This window comes from Sander lucioperca, chromosome 24, assembly GCF_008315115.2.
Source record: "Sander lucioperca isolate FBNREF2018 chromosome 24, SLUC_FBN_1.2, whole genome shotgun sequence".
Classification (NCBI taxonomy): Eukaryota; Metazoa; Chordata; class Actinopteri; order Perciformes; family Percidae; genus Sander; species Sander lucioperca.
Genome location: NC_050196.1, coordinates 5,942,981 through 5,964,916, shown reverse-complemented (window position 1 = coordinate 5,964,916; position 21,936 = coordinate 5,942,981). Strand labels below are relative to the sequence as shown.

At 41.2% G+C, this 21,936-nt stretch overlaps 1 protein-coding gene across 3 annotated transcripts in view; it reads left to right on the top strand.

The window, feature by feature from the left end:
* The window catches only part of LOC116044623 (cilia- and flagella-associated protein 47), an 81,799-nt gene that overhangs the window by 19,362 nt on the left and 40,501 nt on the right, over nucleotides 1-21,936 (top strand). For 2 of the 3 annotated variants that reach the window (XM_035998549.1, XM_031291966.2), the window contains exons 23-36: nucleotides 457-655; nucleotides 883-968; nucleotides 1,237-1,453; nucleotides 7,462-7,687; nucleotides 8,349-8,466; nucleotides 11,910-12,037; nucleotides 15,008-15,108; nucleotides 16,981-17,103; nucleotides 17,290-17,515; nucleotides 17,640-17,711; nucleotides 18,181-18,318; nucleotides 19,722-19,803; nucleotides 20,087-20,182; nucleotides 20,970-21,156. In XM_035998549.1, the coding sequence (XP_035854442.1) occupies nucleotides 457-655; nucleotides 883-968; nucleotides 1,237-1,453; nucleotides 7,462-7,687; nucleotides 8,349-8,466; nucleotides 11,910-12,037; nucleotides 15,008-15,108; nucleotides 16,981-17,103; nucleotides 17,290-17,515; nucleotides 17,640-17,711; nucleotides 18,181-18,318; nucleotides 19,722-19,803; nucleotides 20,087-20,182; nucleotides 20,970-21,156 (1,999 nt within the window). The remainder of the gene's footprint in view (nucleotides 1-456; nucleotides 656-882; nucleotides 969-1,236; nucleotides 1,454-7,461; nucleotides 7,688-8,348; nucleotides 8,467-11,909; nucleotides 12,038-15,007; nucleotides 15,109-16,980; nucleotides 17,104-17,289; nucleotides 17,516-17,639; nucleotides 17,712-18,180; nucleotides 18,319-19,721; nucleotides 19,804-20,086; nucleotides 20,183-20,969; nucleotides 21,157-21,936) is intronic. The other variant, XM_035998550.1, reaches the window with a different exon arrangement.

Below are 21,936 nucleotides of genomic sequence, written 5' to 3'. Positions count from 1 at the left end.
AGGTTTCTATCAGTTTAGGCTAGCTAACCCTAACCCTAAGAGGTTTTTGTCCAGGCCAGACTTGTTATCTGAGATAGTGTTGGCACAATGCCTTTTCCATTATTATTCAGCCATAATAAGCCATGTGAAATATGTGTTTCTTAGTCTGTGTTATTTACTGCTGCTGTTGAAGCTGCTGGTACACATACAATTTTGTTTATGTGCCGCACAGAGTCGTTGATTCAAGTTGTCATAATTTAACGTGCAGAATTGAAATGGAGTGGAAATCATGCCCAACTGGCACTAAAGCTTGACAGGCATAGCAACTGTAACTATTGGGGGCAGGGTTTAGCGAACGGCCCATTACAGATCTTGCTCCCTCTCATCTTAAAGCTTTTAAAATGTTTGTTTGTAAAAGTGATCCATTAAAATATTAAGGAAGTAGAGATGGACAGTCAAGGAAATGTCTCCCTGCAGGCAGCCAGTTATGACTTTGACCTGCCATTGATGGTCAATGGAGTGAGATGGCCCGCTGCTTCTCCGTCTCCTTTTCTCACTCCACCCTCCTCCTCCATCTCCTCCTCGCTGTCAGCTGGCAGCAGGAAGCATGTCGTCAAGCTTCTTCCCCAGTCTATCACCATGGCGACACAACGGTCACAGCGCGTACAGGCCGCAGGTGGGGTCATCAATGTGGAGTTAGAGTTGTGTGTGTGTTTGTGTATTGGTGAGTGATGTCTATTTTTAAAAATGATTCACTATATACCTTCTGCTGGAGTGAAACTGAAATCACAGCTGAAATACTTATACATTGTATGTGTACTGAACAAATGTCATATGTGGCACTATGTTCACATAGCTAAATGTAATGTTTTTCTTTCCTTGCTGTTGTTAAAATGTTTTTAGTGCTGTGCGCCCCACTGGAAATGTCCCCCACTAGCCTAGAGTTCCACGTGGAGCCCCTGGCACCACAGTCTGATGCTTACACTAAGGTATCAACAAGAGGCTGTCCGCAGCTTATCATTTTCTTGCTTCCATACCTACATTTTCCCTCTATTTTCCCCTTTTTTCAAGCTTACCCTCAACTTTCTCACTCCAACTCCTCATTTTTACTTGTACCTGTCATCTTGTGGTTTGTACCATCCTACTGAATATCTGATACCACATTCTGACAAATAAAATGATTGCTTTTTATCTTCTGTGCTTCTGCTGTTTTTTTTTCCTCCCCATTCTCTCTTTCCCTCCTCTCTCCCTCCGCAGACAGTGGAGCTGAAGGCAGTGTGTGAAGAGAGTGTGTTTTGGCGTAGGAGTGTCAAGAAACATGTAAACTGGTGGTTTGACTGCAGAGCAATAGCGGTACCAACAGAGCACAGAAAAGAGGGAAAGCTATGTATGGTGTCTCCATCCTCAGGCAGTCTGGGGCCTGGGCAGTCCATCTGCTTGACGGTCAGCTTCAGCCCTGAGAATATCACAACTGGTGAGAAATGATTTGAAACACAAACACATTATGATCTCTCACTGCTTTCCCCTCTCTCACATACACACAGTCATGCCAGTGTAAATTAAATTTTACTCAGATCACACCATCACAAATTTATCACAATTGACCCCTTTCTCCTCCACACACACACACACACACACACACACACACACACACACACACACACACACACACACACCTGGAGGGAAACTAGATAATGCACAACATATGTCATAGCTTAATAGAGTGTAACATCCCTCAAAATATACTTTCACATGGGGCAAAACTAAGAGAAAGTAAAACATAACTAAATTTAAATTCAAGTAACACTCTGTTAAAGAATGTTCTTGTGCAGCATAGACCATTAAATCATGGGGCCTTAATAATCTTTAGTGATGGACCATAAACAAGGAATTATGTTTCACCCTGGGAACCAGCCTCTTACTGTCTCTTGCTTCCACAATGCTTAATCTTGGCAATCTGATAGCTACCACAAAACAGGTTGGTGGTTCTTTTTTTATTTGTGTCCAGTAGTTTTAGAAAGAGTGCATTACTTTTTCTTTTCTTTTTTTTTTTTTATATATATTTTTATTTTAGGGACAAATGCTATTGTTTGTACAGAGATTGTATTTTTTACATTTTCAATCCCTCCCCGACCAACCCAGAACAGTCTGCCTTACATAATATTCATTAATAGTAATAGTACAAAATATGAGAATAATAATAATAATAATAATAATAATAATAATAATACAATATTAAAATAAATAAAGGAATAAATAAATAAAAAAATAAATAAAAAAAAAATAATTCGGTCAATTTAGGTTGGACATCACAATCAAAAGTGTAACAATGATACAACAATAAACACAAGCCCTACATGTGTACCAATGTAAACACCTGGAGAGACACCTGGAGCACTTGTGCCGAAGCATCAAAGACCACGAGTTTGTCATATAGAGAGGTGTGTGTAAAAAGTACCAATGTAGATCCCACTACTCCCCAGGAAGTACATTTATGGCAGAGAAATAGGATAATAAGGGTTGCCAGACATATGAAAATTTATGGGAGCGTCTAATTGAATATTTAATATTTTCCAAATGTAGGTATAACATCAGATCCTGAAGCCAATGCGATGCTTTAGGTGGGTTTGCAGATTTCCATTGTAGTAGCACCCATCTACGAGCCAATAAGGATGCAAAAGCAATAATGTTTAGTTGCCTTCGAGTCAGATTTGATTCATCAGCTGGAGCACCAAATATAGCAAATTCAGCACTTGGTTTCAGTTGTACGTTACATACTTGAGAGAGTGTATCAAATATAGTTGACCAGTAAACAGTAAGTGTAGGGCACGTCCAAAACATGTGAGTCAGATCAGCTTCTCCAGTGTGACATCTTATACAAGTCTTATCAAAAGTAGGATTAAAAGAAGCAATCCTTGTTCTGCTTAGGTGCACACGGTGCAAAACCTTAAACTGTATAAGACTCAATCGGGCACAAGAGGTACTACCATTCACTCTATGGAGGGCATTGCTCCAGAACTCCTCTGAAAATACTGTTCCAAGCTCTTTCTCCCATCTACTTTTAACTTTGTCTGTTCCTACGCTTTTTAAAGACATGAAAATTGTATATATTCTTGAGATAAAACCTTGTAGATGGAGGGGAGCTTCAAACAGAGAGTCTGCAGGAGACTTAGATGAAATATGCGGAAATGATGGGCTTTGGGCGTTCACAAAATGTCGTATTTGAAAATAACGAAAAAAGGTCAGCTTGATTAAGATTGAATTTAGAACGCAAATCATTAAAACTAGCAAAAAGACCATCAATATAAAGATCACCAAATTGAGCGATGCCCTTATCTTGCCATTGTTTAAATGCAGAGTCTAATTGGGCAGGGAGGAATGCATGATTGGTGCATATTGGGCTCTGTAGCAAAAGCGCTTGTCTTAACTGCAAATGTTGGCGTAGCTGAGTCCAAATTTTAAGAGTAGAATGAACAACCGGATTTAGTGTATATTGTGCTATTTTAATAGGTAGGCTAGATGTTAATAGGGCTTGTAGAGAGGTTGCTGTGCAGGATTTAGATTCTGTTTCACACCAATCAGTGGTACCTGATGAGTGCATCCAGTAGACTATCTTCTGAACTTGGGCTGCCCAATAATAATATAAAAAATTAGGGAGAGCTAAACCCCCATCACTCCTGTGCTTCTGGAGAAACTCTTTCCGAATCCTAGGGGTTTTTCCATCCCATATAAAATTGGAAATAAGTTTGTCTAATCTGTTGAAAAAAGCTTTGGATAGGAAGATGGGTAGGCATTGAAATAAATATAAGAATCTCGGGAGAACTTTATTTGTCATTTTAACACAGTTCACCCTACCAGCCAGGGTTAGATGAAGAATCCTCCATTTTTGAAGATCGGATTTGAGTTTAATCAAAAGAGGAGTAAAATTATTTTCAAAAAGGCCTCCAAAGTTACGTGCATTGATGCCCAGATATTTAAACCCAGATCTTGTCAAGCGAAAGGGGAACGCAGAGTCAGGCATATGCCTGGCAAGTGTGTTAACAGGCATGTATTCACTTTTAGAGATATTCAATTTATAGCCTGAGAAAGCCCCAAAATTGTGCAAGATTTTGATAATATCATTGATGCATGATAAAGGATCTGAGATGTAGAGAAGCAAGTCATCAGCGTATAATGAGGGTTTATGTTCAACACCCCACCTATTTATACCACGAAAAGAAGGTGTGGATTTTAATACCAGAGAGAGTGGTTCAATTGCAATTGTAAACAGAAGGGGGCTTAATGGGCACCCCTGCCGAGTGCCCCTTGATAGAGAAACATTTTTGGATCGCCATTTATTAGTAACCACTGACACAACTGGGGAAGTGTACAAAAGACGGGTCCTTTTCTATAAATCTGGGGCCGAATCTGAACTTATTCATGGCAAAAAAAAGTTAGTCCCATTCCACCCGATCAAATGCCTTTTCAGCATCTAGCGAAACTACAATTTCAGGGGTGTCCTGGGATTGGGGGGTGTAAAGAACATTCAAAAGACGACGAACGTTAGAGAAGATTTGCCTACCTTTTATAAAACCAGTCTGATTAGTTGAAATGATACTGACCAGAGGAGACTCTAATCGGATAGCCAGTAATTTGGCTAAAATTTTGACGTCAGCATTTAGCAAAGAAATTGGTCGATACGAGCTACATTGTGTTGGGTCTTTCTCAGGCTTCAGTAGAAGCGTAATCAGTGCTTCGGTGAGGGACTCTGGTAAAGATCCTTGAGACAAAGAATATTCAAACATATTGAGCATATAATTGGGGATAATTTGGTAGAAAACGTCTTATAGAATTCGATCGGAAAGCCATCAGGCCCCGGGGCCTTGCCGCTTTGCAACGCTGATATGGCCGCAGATATTTCTTGGAGCTGAAGGGGATGATCTAAGTCTTTTTTATGTTCCGGTGAAATAGTGGGGACATTTATGATGTCAAAAAATTCTATCAATTTAGACTGGCTCCTTCTCTGATCCTTAGGGGTTTCTGATTTATAAAGGCTAGAATAAAAGTTCATAAACGTGTTATTAATTGTAAGGGGATCAACAGTTAAATCCCCAGCATTATTTGTAATTTGAGAGATATGTTGAGCTGACGATCTGGATTTAAGTTGATGGGCTAAAAGTCGACCGGCCTTATCGCCATGTTCATAGAAAAAACCTCGTGACCGGAGAATAAGCTGTTCTGCGTGACTCGATGAAATTAAATTATATTGGGTTTGAAGATCAATCCTTTCTTTATAAAGTTCTGGTGTAGGAGAAGTAGCTGTTGCCTTTTCTTTTCCCTCTCTTTGTTAATAAAAGCAGTATATGATATAATGTCCCCCCTGAGCACTACTTTCAGCGTCTCCCAGAGGAGAGAGGGGGAGACTTGCTCCGTTGAGTTGAATTCTAAAAAATTGTCAATTGAAGAGGATACATGTTTGCAAAATGAGTCATCTGACAATAGTGAAGAATTTAATCGCCATATGTGGTTTGTAAAATTAGATGGAAAGGAGAGATCTAGTAGTAAGGGAGCATGATCAGATTCCACAATAGCAGAATATTCAACTCCCTTTACTGAAGAAAGGAGATTTTTGTCAATAAAAAAGTAGTCAATTCTTGAGTAGCAATGATGTACATGTGAAAAAAAGAATAAACCTTATTGTGGGGGTTGTAAAAGCGCCAGGGGTCTATGCAGCCAGTCTGGCTCAAAAAGGTTGAGATTTCATTTGCCATTTTAGAAGGAGCCTGCGGTTTTGGGTTGGAGCGGTCTAAATTTGGGTCCATTACACAGTTTAGATCACCACCTAAAATCAGATAATGTGAATTAAAGCTAGGTAAAGCAGCAATCAGCTTATTTACGAATTTCTTATCATCCCAATTAGGGCCGTAAACATTCACCAGCAAGGCCTGGGTATGAAATAGTTCTCCAGACACCATGATAAAACGGCCCTGAGGGTCAGCAATAACTTTAGAGGCAGAGAATTGAATTTTTTTGTGCATTATAATAGCTGTTCCTCTTGCCTTAGCATTAAATTTCGAATGGAAAATGTGTCCCACCCATGGTTTCTGCAACCTAAGATGATCTGAATTGAGTAAGTGTGTCTCTTGAAGGAAGATAATATCGGATTTAAGACGCTTAAGATGGGAAAAGATTTTTGACCTCTTTATAGGACCATTAAGACCTTTAACATTCCATGATGTGAACCTAATACACTACTTTCCTGTCATTCCTGTTTAAACATCGGATATAGTTCACTATAAAAAGGTAAACACTGCACCTGTGGCATAGACAAAGCTGGTGTGCATTACTTTTTCAACCTAAACCCTCTCTGCCACTGTGTAGTGTTGTTGTTGTTTTTTGGAGGCACACATCATTCACAGGGGTTATGTGTAGGACTGGGTATTGTCAAGCACCTCACGATTCGATTTGATTTTGATAGCATTTGATATAGATTCAATACGATTTGATTTTGATTCAATACTTCACATGAAATCAAAATGTATACACGTCGGTGACTGAAATACCCAGGCTGTTTCATAAGAGTACCTTCTGATGTTTGTCATATAATATTATGTGCATTATTGGCATGGTTTAGAACAAATTGAACTCCAAACTTATTTCACCATTTCATTATTCTTTATTAAGCAAAGAATGAACCATTCACAGTACTGCATGCTGTGCTCATGCGTTGAAATAAAATGTAAAGTGCATACACACTGAAATGCAAATGTGTGCCATAGCTCAACTTGCAGCACAATGTAAACAATGCACACCTCTCTAGGGCTGGACCGAATATTTGACTATTCAAATATTCGTTTCTTGGATAGCTAGGCCTACTCGATTTTCAATTTTAGGATTAATATTATACGTTTTTTTTCTTCAATACTGTAATAACAAAATCCCCCCAAAAATCTGCCTTAAATTAAACCAAAAGACACGTGTTGCAGCGCAGGGTTTCCATTTGCGCTCAGAGTGTTTGCGATTTGCTGTCTTTCTCTGCTCTCATTTTAAATATTGAGTTATAACCCACCAGTCTGATGGGTGTAGAGATCTGTGGGGTTATACTGCAGCAGCCTGGTTTTGGTCAGGCGAAGGTAAACATTTTAACAGCCAAGCGTAATGCTACTATACTCTTGTGAGGAGCGGCACTGGCTGGCTGGGTCCTGATCAGCCGCCACCATTGTTTGGTCAAGTGGAGCCTCCGTACAATGCAAAATGACGGCAAGGTAACTCCTATAGGAGCGGAACATTTTGGAAAATTCTGATATTGATAGTTTTAACAACTATCAATTTCAGAATTTTCTAAATTGGTATTCAATTGGGTAAACGTATATTGCAATGCATTGATTAATCAGATCTTTTAACCAGCCCTAGTTATGTAGGTTATGAACCTAGCTTGATGCAACATTATTAATTCACCTTTGGGCTGCACTGACTGACCTATGTGTACATTTTTTCTCCTAGGCTCTGGCAGAGTGACCAAACTGTCCCTACCTCTTTACCTTGGAGAAGAGGGAGGGGAGGGGTTGGGAGGAGAGGAGGTACATCAACCTTACAGAGAGCTGTCCATCACTGTTATCCTCCAGCTTCCCTGTATCACCATCCACCCCCCTCAAATCCTCCTTACACCAGTACCCCTGGGAAGCAATGCATCTGCCACATTCACCCTGCTGGCCTTAGGGTATCCTAGGTTGGTTTATATACACCCGAGGCCAAAAACTGATCCAGTAACTGTTACATTTAATGACTGCCTCACTTTTGATTATTTGAATCATGACACACGGACAGCTGCTTTGTGATCACAGTTGTAGTCTCCAGCTTTTTGGGTAAGCTGAACAGGGTTAGAATAACATTGATGGAATTTTTTTGTATTTACATTTTTCTAACTTGTGCCAATTCACCTGCTGTGTTGAGCCATTGGAGCTAAATTAATGCAGAGGAAACACTGTCACACACATTAACTGACTATTATTCATTTCAGTGGGATTTTTATCAATCAGGCCAGGACTCATTAACTGGCAAATCTGCATTCATGTTGGATTTAGCTTACATTGTAAGCCAACTAGCTAATCCACATTCCTCTGTGGTTTGCATTGTTTAGATTTCAGAGTGGAAAGCAAGTTGGTGGCACTATTACAGTTCTGGCAGCATTTTATGACCTAAATCCCTGTGACTGAACTCAGCAACATAGTGCATCTCCTCAAGAAATATATCTGGAGCACTGTTTACATGCTACATATCTACATTAAACAATAACATTTGAGATATGTTGAGAAGGTTGCCTATAATATTGCATGGGAGCAAAAAGTGGAACATTGTTTTTTACATATGCTGTCTGTCCACCTTTGCAGTGGAACTATGGTATCAGCTGAAGTGGATGAGGTGGAACTGGAGGATGGGACAAAGACACAGCCTGTTTCCATCATCTTTCCAGAGGGTAACAACATCCCTGCCCAAAACCAGGATCAGGTACAGGCCTGTACTCAGAGCAGTTTACACTATTATGAAAAAGTCATGAACCATCTGACCAAAAATGGATGTTGTTCTTGTTACCAGAGTTCTGTGTCATGTGGTTAAAAAATATTTGTTTTATTGGCGATTTATGGTATCAGAAATGTTTCCTCCCCGCCAAGAAGATATTATTTACTAAAACTAAAATTAGTGAATGCAATTCATCCTTTGAAGGTATTCTATTATGAATGAGCAAGCAATTTAACATTCTACTCTAAATGTTATTGGTTTACTCCCAAAGTTGCTCTCTTAAAGCTATAGTGCTAATTTTATATTAATTAACGTCCGTTACATTCAAGTCATTGCCAAATGAGTTGATACAAAGCTAATTAGGGCTATCAGCTCCACACAACTCTCTGTATTTCTCAGTATGGTATGAAGGTAAACATGGTGCAAAAAGGGAGAGCTTGTAGAATACAATGTGAGAACTTGCAGAACAAAAAATCTGAACTTAAACTAAACTAAACTAAAATTTGCACTTGTAAAAATTTAATTTGCACTTGTAAAAATAAAATTTGCACTTGTAAAAAATATTCACGCACATGTGATCTGAATTTGAAGTCATACAAAGAAAAAAAACATGAGAGCTTGTAAAAAAAATCTGAACTTATAAGTTGAAATTTGCACTTGTAGGAAATGTTCACACACCTGTATTCTGAATGTGAAGTTACAGAAAAAATATTCACAAATGTGTAGATTTATATTTACATGAACACAATGACAGCTGCAAACTTATAATGCAACATTTACTCGTATACTTTTTTTTTTTTACTTTGGTTCATTTTCCATCACAACCACAACTCAGTGATTACAACCTCTCGAATCTGTCACTGCAACTTCACATATGTGCTCTCTCGCATCACAAAGTGGCGAATCTGCGCACCTCGACTTTCACAACACTCTTGACGATACATTTGGTGCAAAACTAATTTGTACCTGTGGACTTAGGCTGTGGAGCTCTGAGCTAACAGAACGGGAAAAGCCTTCTTATATACAGTCTATGGGAAAAGCAGGGTTTCTATCGCCAGATGAGGGACAACTCTGTCCGGCTTATTTATGTAGCATGGAAACTTGGTGGAATAGCATGCTAGCGTTAGCTAACTAGCAGCCAGCCCGCTTCTAAATAAATACCTTTTAATTGTCTAAACATTTTTAACAGTCAAACTAAAACACTGGCGGTGAGCTCCACGGCCTGCAAAATCTCTTTGTCATGTTCATCAATAATGATTAGGATTTTAGAAGGTTTAGAGACATCAATGTTTTATCAGACTCTGTAGTAGCATTTCCTTGCTACCTAGATGCAATTTTCGGCAGCAATGAATTCTGCAGAAATTATTGTTTCTGCCCAAGCGGGTGCAATTCTTAGCAGGGATGCACAACATCAGCAAAGCAAGCTCTGGTCATGGCCGGGGGATGGGCTGCTGCTGCCGGATGTGGGGCTCTCCGTGTCCCGCTGGAGCTCTGACTGCAGGTCGAGGTCGGCAGCGAAGCTTTCTGGCAAAAGCAGTGTTGCTACGCTGGTCGATCCCCACTGATGACAGTCCGTCTGCGGCTGCAGGTCGTGGAGCTCACCGCCAGTGTTTTAGTTTGACTGTTAAAAAGTGTTTTATGTAGCATGGAAACTTGGTGGAATAGCATGCTAGCGTTAGCTAACTAGCAGCCAGCCCGCTTCTAAATAAATACCTTTTAATTATCTAAACACTTTTTAACAGTCAAACTAAAACACTGGCGGTGAGCTCCACGACCTGCAGCCGCAGACGGACTGTCATCAGTGGGGATCGACCAGCGTAGCAACACTGCTTTTGCCAGAAAGCTTCGCTGCCGACCTCGACCTGCAGTCGGAGCTCCAGCGGGACACGGAGAGCCCCACATCCGGTAGCAGCAGCCCATCCCCCGGCCATGACCAGAGCTTGCTTTGCTGATGTTGTGCATCCCTGCTAAGAATTGCACCCGCTTGGGCAGAAACAATCATTTCTGCAGAATTCATTACTGCTGAAAATTGCATCTAGGTAGCAAGGAAATGCTACTACAGAGTCTGATAAAACATTGATGTCTCTAAACCTTCTAAAATCCTAATCATTATTGATGAACATGACAAAGAGATTTTGCAGGCCGTGGAGCTCACCGCCAGTGTTTTAGTTTGACTGTTAAAAATGTTTAGACAATTAAAAGGTATTTATTTAGAAGCGGGCTGGCTGCTAGTTAGCTAACGCTAGCATGCTATTCCACCAAGTTTCCATGCTACATAAATAAGCCGGACAGAGTTGTCCCTCATCTGGCGATAGAAACCCTGCTTTTCCCATAGACTGTATATAAGAAGGCTTTTCCCGTTCTGTTAGCTCAGAGCTCCACAGCCTAAGTCCACAGGTACAAATTAGTTTTGCACCAAATGTATCGTCAAGAGTGTTGTGAAAGTCGAGGTGCGCAGATTCGCCACTTTGTGATGCGAGAGAGCACATATGTGAAGTTGCAGTGACAGATTCGAGAGGTTGTAATCACTGAGTTGTGGTTGTGATGGAAAATGAACCAAAGTAAAAAAAAAAGTATACGAGTAAATGTTGCATTATAAGTTTGCAGCTGTCATTGTGTTCATGTAAATATCAATCTACACATTTGTGAATATTTTGTCTGTAACTTCACATTCAGAATACAGGTGTGTGAACATTTCCTACAAGTGCAAATTTCAACTTACAAGTTCAGATTTTTTTTACAAGCTCTCATGTTTTTTTTCTTTGTATGACTTCAAATTCAGATCACATGTGTGTGAATATTTTTTACAAGTGCAAATTTTATTTTTACAAGTGCAAATTAAATTTTTACAAGTGCAAATTTTAACATACAAGTTCAGATTTTTTGTTCTGCAAGTTCTCACATTGTATTCTACAAGCTCTCCCTTTTTGCACCATATTTACCTTCATAGTATGGCTATGTTTACAAAATGTCGTAGTCCGGTGACATTCGCACACAGCAGCTCGAGTGATGCGTTTTACGTCACCACTGAGAAAGGCAAAACATTGCTGTTCAGCTTTGGAGACCAAGAGGACATCAAAATTACAAAATAATTACCTCTTCTGAAGAATCCATCACGTTTTTTTTAATCCTCCGTGTCCCCCTTGATTTGACCTGATAAACGCTACTAGCAACTGCGTGGAGGAGGGGTGGGGGTGGTGCTGATCACTGAAAGTTTGCGTCATGTGGATGTGCCGACAGTGTTGTTGTCATTACTTAGAATTATGGGGGCGACAGAAAATGTGCACAATAGCTTTAAGACTATTGTGCATTGTGATGTAACAAAAATGGATTTATATGAGTGTACCTGATTTTCCTGACTGGCACTTCAACAGAAACTCTATCATGATCTGTGGAATTATCCCACTTTCCTACTTTATCTGCCACCCTAGAGACTTCCAGTTGGCATTCAGAACCAGGAGGCCAAGGTGACCTCTCTAATCTGCAGTGTGTCCTTCTGCTCCGCCATCCCTTTGTCCCTCTGCACAACCATAACCTTCACTGACCACCTCCACAACAGGTAAATGGTTATTCTAAAACACCACCCCTCTTTTCTTGTATCTTTGTCTTTTTGGTTACTCTCTTCCTTCATCCCGCTCTCAAATAGGGTGGGAAAAAATATCAATATGGCAATATATCGTTGTCCTTCTTTGTGCGATATGAGAATCGATAGGCTAGCGCCAAATATTGGTCCTTTCATCCATCCATCTTCGTCCGCTTATCCGGGGTCGGGTCGCGGGGGCAGCAGCTCCAGCAGGGGACTCCAAACTTCCCTTTCCCGAGCCACATTAACCAGCTCCGACTGGGGGATCCCGAGGCGTTCCCATTCCAGGTTGGAGATATAATCCCTCCACCTAGTCCTGGGTCTTCCCCGAGGCCTCCTCCCAGCTGAACGTGCCTGGAACACCTCCCTAAGGAGGTGCCCAGGGGGCATCCTTACCAGCTTTCAGCATTTCTGGATGGATCTCATCAATCCCCGGGGCTTTGCCACTGTGGAGTTGTTTGACTACCTCAGTGACTTCCACCTGGGAAATTGATGACAATCCCCCATCATCCTCCAGCTCTGCCTCTAACATAGAGGGCATATTAGTTGGATTTAGGAGTTCCTCAAAGTGCTCCTTCCACCGCCCTATTACCTCCTCAGTTGAGGTCAACAACATCCCATCCTTACTGTACACAGCTTGGATGGTTCCCCGCTTCCCCCTCCTGAGGTGGCGAATGGTTTTCCAGAAGCACCTTGGTGCCAACCGAAAGTCCTTCTCCATGTCTTCTCCGAACTTCTCCCACACCCGCTGCTTTGCCTCTTTCACGGCAGAGGCTGCAGCCCTTTGGTACCCTGCAACTGCCTCCGGAGTCCTCTGGGATAACATATCCCGGAAAGACTTCTTCTTCAGTCGGACAGCTTCCCTGACCAGCAGTGGTTCAACCATGGTGTTCGTGGGTTACCGCCCCTTGAGGCACCTAAGACCTTAAGACCACAGCTCCCCGCCGAAGCTTTAGCAATGGAAACTTTGAACATTGTCCACTCAGGTTCAATGCCCCCAGCCTCCACAGGGATGCACGAAAAGCTCCACCGGTGTGAGTTGAAAGTCCGTCGGACAGGGGCCTCCTCCAGACCTTCCCAATTTACCTGCACTACCCGTTTGGGCTTACCAGGTCTGTCCAGAGTCTTCCACCACCCCCTGACCCAACTCACCACCAGATGGTGATTGGTTGACAGCTCCGCCCCTCTCTTCACCCGAGTGTCCAAAACATACGGCCTCAGATCAGATGAAATGATTATATAATTGATCATTGACCTTCGGCCTAGGGTGCTCTGGTACCAAGTACACTTATGAGCATCCCTATGTTCGAACATGGTGTTCGTTATAGACAATCCATGATTAGCACAGAAGTCCAACAACGAACAACCACTTGGGTTCAGATCAGGGAGGCCTTCCTCCCCATCACGCCTCTCCATGTGTCTCCATCATTGCCCACGCGCTGAAGTCCCCCAGCAGAACTATGGAGTCCCCCACTGGAGCCCCATGCAGGACTCCATTCAAGGTCTCCAAGAAGGCCAAATACTCCGAGCTCTTGTTTGGTGCATACGCACAAACAACAGTCAGAGTTTTCCCCCCACAACCTGTAGGCGTAGGGAGGCGACCCTCTTGTCCACCGGGGTTAACTCCCAACGTAGTGGCGCTCAGCCGGGGGCTTGTGAGTATCCCAACACCCGCCCGGTGCCTCACACCCTGAGCAACTCCGGAGAAGAAAAGAGTCCAACCCATATCCAGGAGTATGGTTCCAGAACCGAGACTGTGTGTAGAGGTAAGCCCCACCATATCTAATTGGTAGCGCTCCACTTCCCGCACAAGTTCCGGCTCCTTCCCCCACAGAGAGGTGACGTTCCATGTCCCCAGAGCCAGCCTCTGCCGCCCGGGTCTGGTCCGTCGAGGCCCCTGACCTTCACTGCCACCCATGTGGCAGCGCACCCTCTCCAGCGGTTCCTCCCACAGGTGGTGGGCCCATGGGAGGGAGAGGGAGGTGCCACGTTGCTTTTTCGGGCTGTGCCCGGCCGGGCTCCATGGCAAATCCGGCCACCAGGCGCTCGCTGACGAGCCCTCCATCTGGGCCTGGCTCCAGACGGGGGCCCCAGGCTTCCTCCGGGCAGGGTAACTTCATCATTCCTTACTCATAGGGGTTTTTGAACCATTCTTTGTCTGGCCCCTCACCTGAGACCACTTTGCCATGGGAGACCGTACCAGGAGCACCAAGCTCCAGACAACACAGCCCTCAGGTTCATAGGGACACACAAACCTCTCCACCACGCCAAATATTGATATTTTAATTAATAAAATAAGGTGCTCTAAATAGATTTCACTGCTTCCAGCATAGTTACTTCATCGCTCCTCGAGGTGGCACTCAACACAATAATGAGGGAAACTTGAACATCAGTTAACTAGCTGAAGAGGGAGAGGTTTTCAACGGGATGGCAGACAGCAGTTTGAGGAAAATAACAGATGCCCCAGCCACGTTTAAGTCCAATGTCTGGACCCATAGTTGTTCTATAGTTCTGTAATTTTAATTTACAGACTGAAAGACTTGTGCTGCAGAATTGTGCTGTTTTCTAACAGTTTGGACTTGCAGTCAGTAAAGAGAGACAACCAGCACTTAACCTAACACAGGCGTTTTGTATTCATAGTTAGACCGATATTGCGATATATCATTATAGGATTGTGTGATTCCCACCCCAAACCATCCTCAACAAAGGTAAAATCCTATTCTTATTTGTCCATTTTACTCTTGCAGCTTTCTGTTTTTCTATTCTTTCTTTCTATTCTATTCTTCCCCCCTCCATTAGGCAGACTCAACACATTGAACACAATGTTGGTTTGGTCTTTTCATTAACTTTGTTAACAATAATGAAAATAGAGAATATCAAGCATTATCCTTGATTCAATCCACTAACTTGACTTATTTCTGTTTTTTTCTTTGTCTCTGCCACAAGGTTTAAGGTTAAGTTGTGTGCTATTGCTGACAACTGTCTGTTGACAGTCTGGCCCTACATGGCCCTGCACCGCTCCAGGCAACAGATAGTTCTCAAGACTGGTACTGTATACATACACAACACGCATCCATGACACAATGTGCCTATATGGAGCATGGGTAGACTGAAGGACCAGAACTGAAAGTTTTGAAGAGCTGTAGGGCATTGGTGGAATGAGCTCATCACTTGTCACTTTACCTCTAAACCATCACTTTCTTTATACACTTTACTTAAGAACAGTTTGCACCTCTGTGTGTGTGTGTGTGTGTGTGTGTGTGTGTGTGTGTGTGTGTGTTTATATATATATATATATATATATATATATATATATTTATTTTTCATTATGCATATTACTACATTCCTTTTTATATTCAGTCTTATTATTTTACAATACTGTCTACACAAAGCATTTTAATTTTATAATTATATTCATTCATATTTTATTGTTTATGTTTAAGCCCTATATCTTAACTTGCACTATTTTTTCTTCCGTCTTAGATTCAGATTTTGCTTTTACTTGTGTTAACGTGTTTTTCCTTTTCCTTTTATTTTGTTATTTAATGAGCATTGTTGGAGGTGCCTGAGGCCTAAGATTTTCATTTTAACGACTACTTCTGTTATTGTTGTGCACATAACAAACCTTGTACCTGTCAGTGAGTGCTAGAGCTGTAAAGGAAAGCATTCTTGCCACATAAATAATTTCACATGCCACCCAAGTAGCTTCAAAATCCAAACTGTGTAAAGATTATTAAAGGATGCCATTTTTTCGGAATTATCTGGATTTCCGGAATTTCCGACTTGAAAACACTGCTTTGGACTAGGCAAAGCATAAACACAACTGACTGTAAACATGCAAGCTATGACTTCCTTTCTGCTATTCATTCTTGTTAATAATGGTGTGAAAAAAACTATCCAACTCACCAGTTTTGATAGTATAGCACAGCACATGCCCATAACAGAGACCACTGCAGGATATCAAAACTCGCTTCAACAAACTTCAGCTGCTGTTGTTATGAGTGACGGATATTTCAAGGCTTTTAGGAAACTGTCTGGAAGGGTTTTCCCTGCCATTATATGACTCAGGCGCAGCAAGGGTGCTGTAATTTATCAATACGATGTTCAAGTCCTGCAAAAGCAGTACATAATATCGCAGATGACAGCGAATCATCTATCAATAATTCCGTTAGAATGCCGGGTTGGAACTAGTTGTGCATTGATAAGCACTGATGAAACGATGTTTATTACACTAATTGAGTGCCAAATAGCTAAGTATTTAGCAAATAAATACAACAAAACGTTGATGATGTGAAATTGCATAGTTTTAAGTCAAAAACCTAAAAAGTTTCTTGAGTTACCCTCCACAAACATGAAAAAGCTGAATATTGATCCCTATGTGTGGTGCTAGAGAGGTAGAATGATTGCTTCTTGCAAGTTCCACCAGTTAAACAAACAAAAAGCAATATAATATATGAGGGTGGTATATGATCGCTAACGATATTTCATAGTTGCAAACTTGTCACCTTATTGAATAAAAGATATGGCGCCAAAAAAATATGATGCCCGCTTAATTCATGTTGTGACCCAAAGGGGTCCATGCTCCAACTGGGCAAATCACAGACACACCTGCACTTGTTTGTCACTGGGGCAAAAATAATAAAAGCTGTGTGTGGCAAAGCAGGATGCAAGCAGTTCGCTTATTGTAGGCGGTGTAGCCAACAGCCTATGAAGCACATCAAGACACCTTCACTTGTTGTTTTTCATGTCCCACACACTGACTGTGTCTTGTCACATGGTAATTCGCCGGAAGAACAGCGGTTATATCCCATTCACTTCCTGGATCAGCACATTATGCCATTGTACCCTGACTATGCCATGATTATTTAATCAACATTTTTTCCTTGTATTTGATTGGTTTATATGTGACTGCCATTTAGGGGCCACAGCTGTTGAGGCGATACTTCAGAGCTATCACACACCAAGTCCTGCCTCTGTTCCGACTTCATCATCCTTGTCATCGTTTGATCACAACAGCTCAACAAACAAAAACTCAGCCTCAGGTCAGAAAAGTTAAATGTACTATGTAATTGTATTTTTTTTTGTAATTGTTTGAGTGTATCTCTTAATTTGTGTGTATGCCTGAGCAGGATTGTGTTTCTATATATGTGTGTGTGTGTGTGTGTGTGTGTGTGTGTGTGTGTGTGTGTGTGTGTGTGTGTGTGTGTGTGTGTATCTATCCTCTTCAGGCTCCTTTCCAGACAGTGACAGTGTGAGCGGTCAGGCCAGCAGGAATACAGACACCTCTCCTAACAGAGACAGCCCAACCAATCTTGGCGCCCCAGAATTCCCTTCTGCCAACTCAGAGGAAGGACTTTATTACCAGAATGTATTATCGGCTGTAGAGAGATGGTTTAGTCTTTTTGGGTGGCCAAGTGGACCACACCCTATCTCTGTGCCACACACGCTCAGAAGGTATACCCAAGAGATTTCCCAATAATTTAGCTGAGGAGCCACATTTGGAGACTGATTAATGTTAAATGACTTTTACTTTTAGGGACTTCTTCTATTATAATATACACTTCCTCTCTCCCTCCAGAGTTGTGTCCAAAATTCTAATGACTCATTCCAGTGGACGGACTTTTCGAGTTAGTCAAAATAAAGACTCCAGGTGTGTATATGCCTTTTTTTAGTACACACTCTTTGAGCAAAAATATAAAAATGTGTTGTGGTACAGGGCCTTAGGCAGCCTCAAATGAGTCATCCTTATGCTGAAAAGTAGTGAAGGTTGACATAGCTAACATCATGACAAAATAACAGAACTGGATGTGTAAGTCTACTTAGTTTAATCAAAAACCATAATGAAACTAGATAACTGAAAGGGATTGAAAGTGTGCACCTTGAAAGCTGGTTCTGTCTGCTGAATACTGCTTTCATGTGGAGATCTCAAGAATAAACAAAGGCTTATAAAAGACCATTTGAAATGGCAGTGGGCACTCTACTCTGGTTTGTAGTCATTATTGATTATTATAGAAAATTGTAGATGATACTGAAATTGAAACTCCGATGGGAATTTATTTCATATCAATTGACATTGATCTGGCTTCAGATGCAAGGGATATAACTATTTTATTGTCCAGGTCTGTGGTGGACATGCTTCATCACCTGACTGGCAAACAGATTCCCGGTATTCCTCTGTGTCAGACGTTTTCCATTGATATAGACCAGCGCACCAATCAGCTGCTACAACAGCATGAAGCTATGTTGACTTTTCTCAGGTAGGCCTTACACACACAAATACCATGCTGCTGACATTGTTTGTTTGATTCCTGACTAAGACCCCTTTCAGACATGCATTTTGTTACTTACATTTGACGGCAGTTTTACATGTTGGTCTATTGTTTGAATAAGTGAGTTGTTGAGTCACTTTTATGTACAAGTCAATACTGCAATCTCACAAGGTCAGACCTAGTAACATGTCCAACATGGCACAAGTATGACTTAAATGCCCCTTAGAAGCACAAGGTAAAACTTGCACAGGCATAAATGAAATGCATGCCGCAAAAAAAAACATGTATGGGTCGCAACTATGGCTTTAGTTTTGATTAATGAAATGATGTTGTCATGTTGCTGACTCAGGGTTTCCCACAGCAAATTTGTTAGTTAAGGTGGTAGGGTTGGGGTTGCCATATCACCCGGGGGGGACACACACACTCTTGCGCTCTCTTCCACTTTGCCTGACAACTCTTCTCCAAAACAAACAGCTCTGAGATAACAGAGCTCAGCCCATAGCTTCACTCACTCAAAGCAGATAGTATGGGTGAAATAAAAACAGGACACGTCATTTCACTGTGTGTAGTGTTAACTACACTAACTAACCGTGTGTTGTGAACCGCATGTAGTGATTAAAACAACAAACAAACAGACAACAGCTGTGTCTCAAAGACCGGGCAACAGCCGGGACGTTGAGAATCCACGCGCGAGAGGTGATGGATAGTTCCAGTCACTTCATCATGTATTCACTTCGTTGAAAGAAGAGAAGAAGGCCTCACTGATGTGAAGAACAGGACAGAGATACATATATAAATGCTCTCTGCCTGCCATATGCCAACGCTCCGGCAAGTCCACTCACCCAGTCTCTGCCCGGGCACGCCCCAGCTGCCCGCACATTTGTTGACAAACTCTGACGCACACGCGACGGTGAAATGGCGATTTATCCCTTCAAATGTGAATAAACGACTACACTCACCGCCATCAAATGTTCTTTCCGTTGTGATTGGTGGTATCTTGACAACTCGCCGTTACCTTGTTTCCTACAGACTGTGTTGATGCGACTTGTACATTACAGCCACTCAAACAGGACAGAGTAACACGGCGGATATTTCTATTTTTTTTTTTTTTTTTGAAGACTTAGTTAAGGCGTCAGGCGCATGTTAAGGCGGCCGCTGACGGCAGCTTGCATGTTGCAGATTTGGTGAAACAGGCCATTAAGGTAAATATCGTGCAAGCTTTGTGGCTCTTTAATGTACTGTATGTCTAAATGTCAAAATTCCATTACTTAAACAGATAGATAAAGCCAGTAATGTTACATTGTCCATGTCTGAAAAGGGTTTAAGTAACATTTTGGAAACTTTTTGGGGCTACTGTCATTTTTTTCAGTGCATTGTAATTCTTTGTTTAGGGTACAAGGAGCCTGCCTTTGTCATATCAGACCAGAGTACTTGCTAGACATGCAGGAGTTCAAACACTGGTGCTCCCTGCAGGTACAGATAAACATTCACACACAACCATTTGGTCCTAGATCTCTAATCTATTTTCGGAGCAACGGGAGACTGCTTCAACAATGCCTCTTTGCTAACAATAAAAAAACAAACCATAATGGTCTCATTCATGGTCTTTCGCTTTCACTCACACACAACATATTTAGAGTTTATTGTGCAATATATACTGTGTATATATATATATATATATATATATATATATATATATATATATATATATATATATATATATATATATATATACACATCTGTGTATTTCTCTCAGTCAAATGAGGAAGAATGTGGTCTGGACTACAGCAGTGTTGACTACGAGTCTCTGAGCAAACGATCCTGGACTGACGTGCTGCTGCAAATATACAAGGTAAAAACTCTCTCTGGCACTCTCTGTCTGTCGTCATCCACTCTGCATCTTGTCAGATCAGTAAGGGTTAATGGTTGTCTCCGCCGAAGTCCATTAATTAGTCTCCCTGATAAGGGACACCTCGAACTGCATTAACCTGCATTTACCATGGTCACTTGCCAAATTCAATTTTTTTTTATCACCATTCATTTATATTTTCATGTGTTTGAATAAATAACTCTGTATCCCTGTTAACACCTGGAACAATCGTTCCCATCCCATTCCCATCCCACAAGGTTCTTAGGCAATGCAAACGTTCACTGCTCCAGTAAATAGCATGGACTTTATATTCGACTTGCCACACTAGGCAACAGGAGATATTTCTGCTCCTCTTAGCTCATAGGACCCTTTGGCTCAGACAGCTACGAGCCATAAAGCTAGCAAGATTCAAAGTCAACAGCATTGTGTACTTATGTTTTTTACGAACAAATAATACGTCATGTGTTCAGTCGGCCGTAGCCTAAATTAGCGAGTTTAACAGCGAACGGGATGAAAGATGTGTAATCTTGATTGATTGATTGATTATTGATGGTCAGATAAAAGTTAAATGAAAGGTTGAATAAAAACACTTTGACTTGATAAATGTTTTTAGTCCTAACAGCTTAATGGAAGCCTGACAACATTGCTGTACTTGGGAACAGCTTGTTAATGTGTCTACCTGTGTAGATGTAAAGTAGAGTAGTGCTGAAAAAAGGTGAATCTCGTCCTGTTTAATACCAGTATTGAATATTCCTCTACATATGCTCAGGTGCTGGTGTTGTGTCGCGTGTCAGAGAGCGGTTTGAAGCCAACTCTGAACCATGACAACGTAGATGGAATCCTCCCTGTCAGCTCACAGCCACTGGCCAGTAACATCTATTCATCCTGTGAGCTCCATTTGCTCTCATGGCTCAACATGCATTACCAGGGCATGAAGAAGATTGTGTGGGGAACAGGTAGGACACACAACATGTACAAACATTCACAACTTTTTAAAAGTTAAAGGGGTTTATTTTTCCCATGCTCATACACTATCTGCAGTGAAATGCAGGGTGGTGGCATACTGTTAATGCTTTGCTACCCTAACCCTAATACACATAATTACCAGAAAGAAGATATATCAAGTGTAAAATTATAATAAAAAAATATTACTTAATATACTAATTGAATATATAGAAGTTTAAAAATGCTACAGCCCATCAAATGCTGATCCTTTCTTAACTGTAGGTATTCTACTGTTTTGTCTACTTCAGCCTGCTAGTGTTGCAAAACTCCTTTATGACTGCTTCACAGTACAGAATTCTACCTCACTTGCACCCTTTTCCTCAAGTCTGGCACAAGTCTATCAAAGACTTTATCAATGAATGAAATGAGGCACTCAGTGTTGTATGTCCCAATTAAGAGCGTATGCGTTTTTCTTTTTGATGTAGCAGAATGTGAACAGTATACAATAAATGTGCAAAATGGTGTGTAAATATACACAGTTTTAGTTGCGTTTGAGTGAGATAACAGTTAATGGATTTTGAAAGATGTGGTCATTTAATGCATTTTGTGCTAAAGCAATGAAAAGTGATCAACAGTTTACAGTTTTCTTCTGTTGTGCTGACTGTAAAATGTTTTTAAAAAGGGAATTCAGAATTGACAAAATGTGTTCAAACATTTTAATATCCTGCTGTAAGGCTTGAGGCAAGATTTTTATCAGTACCTTTTGATTCCTTTATATATATTACTGATTA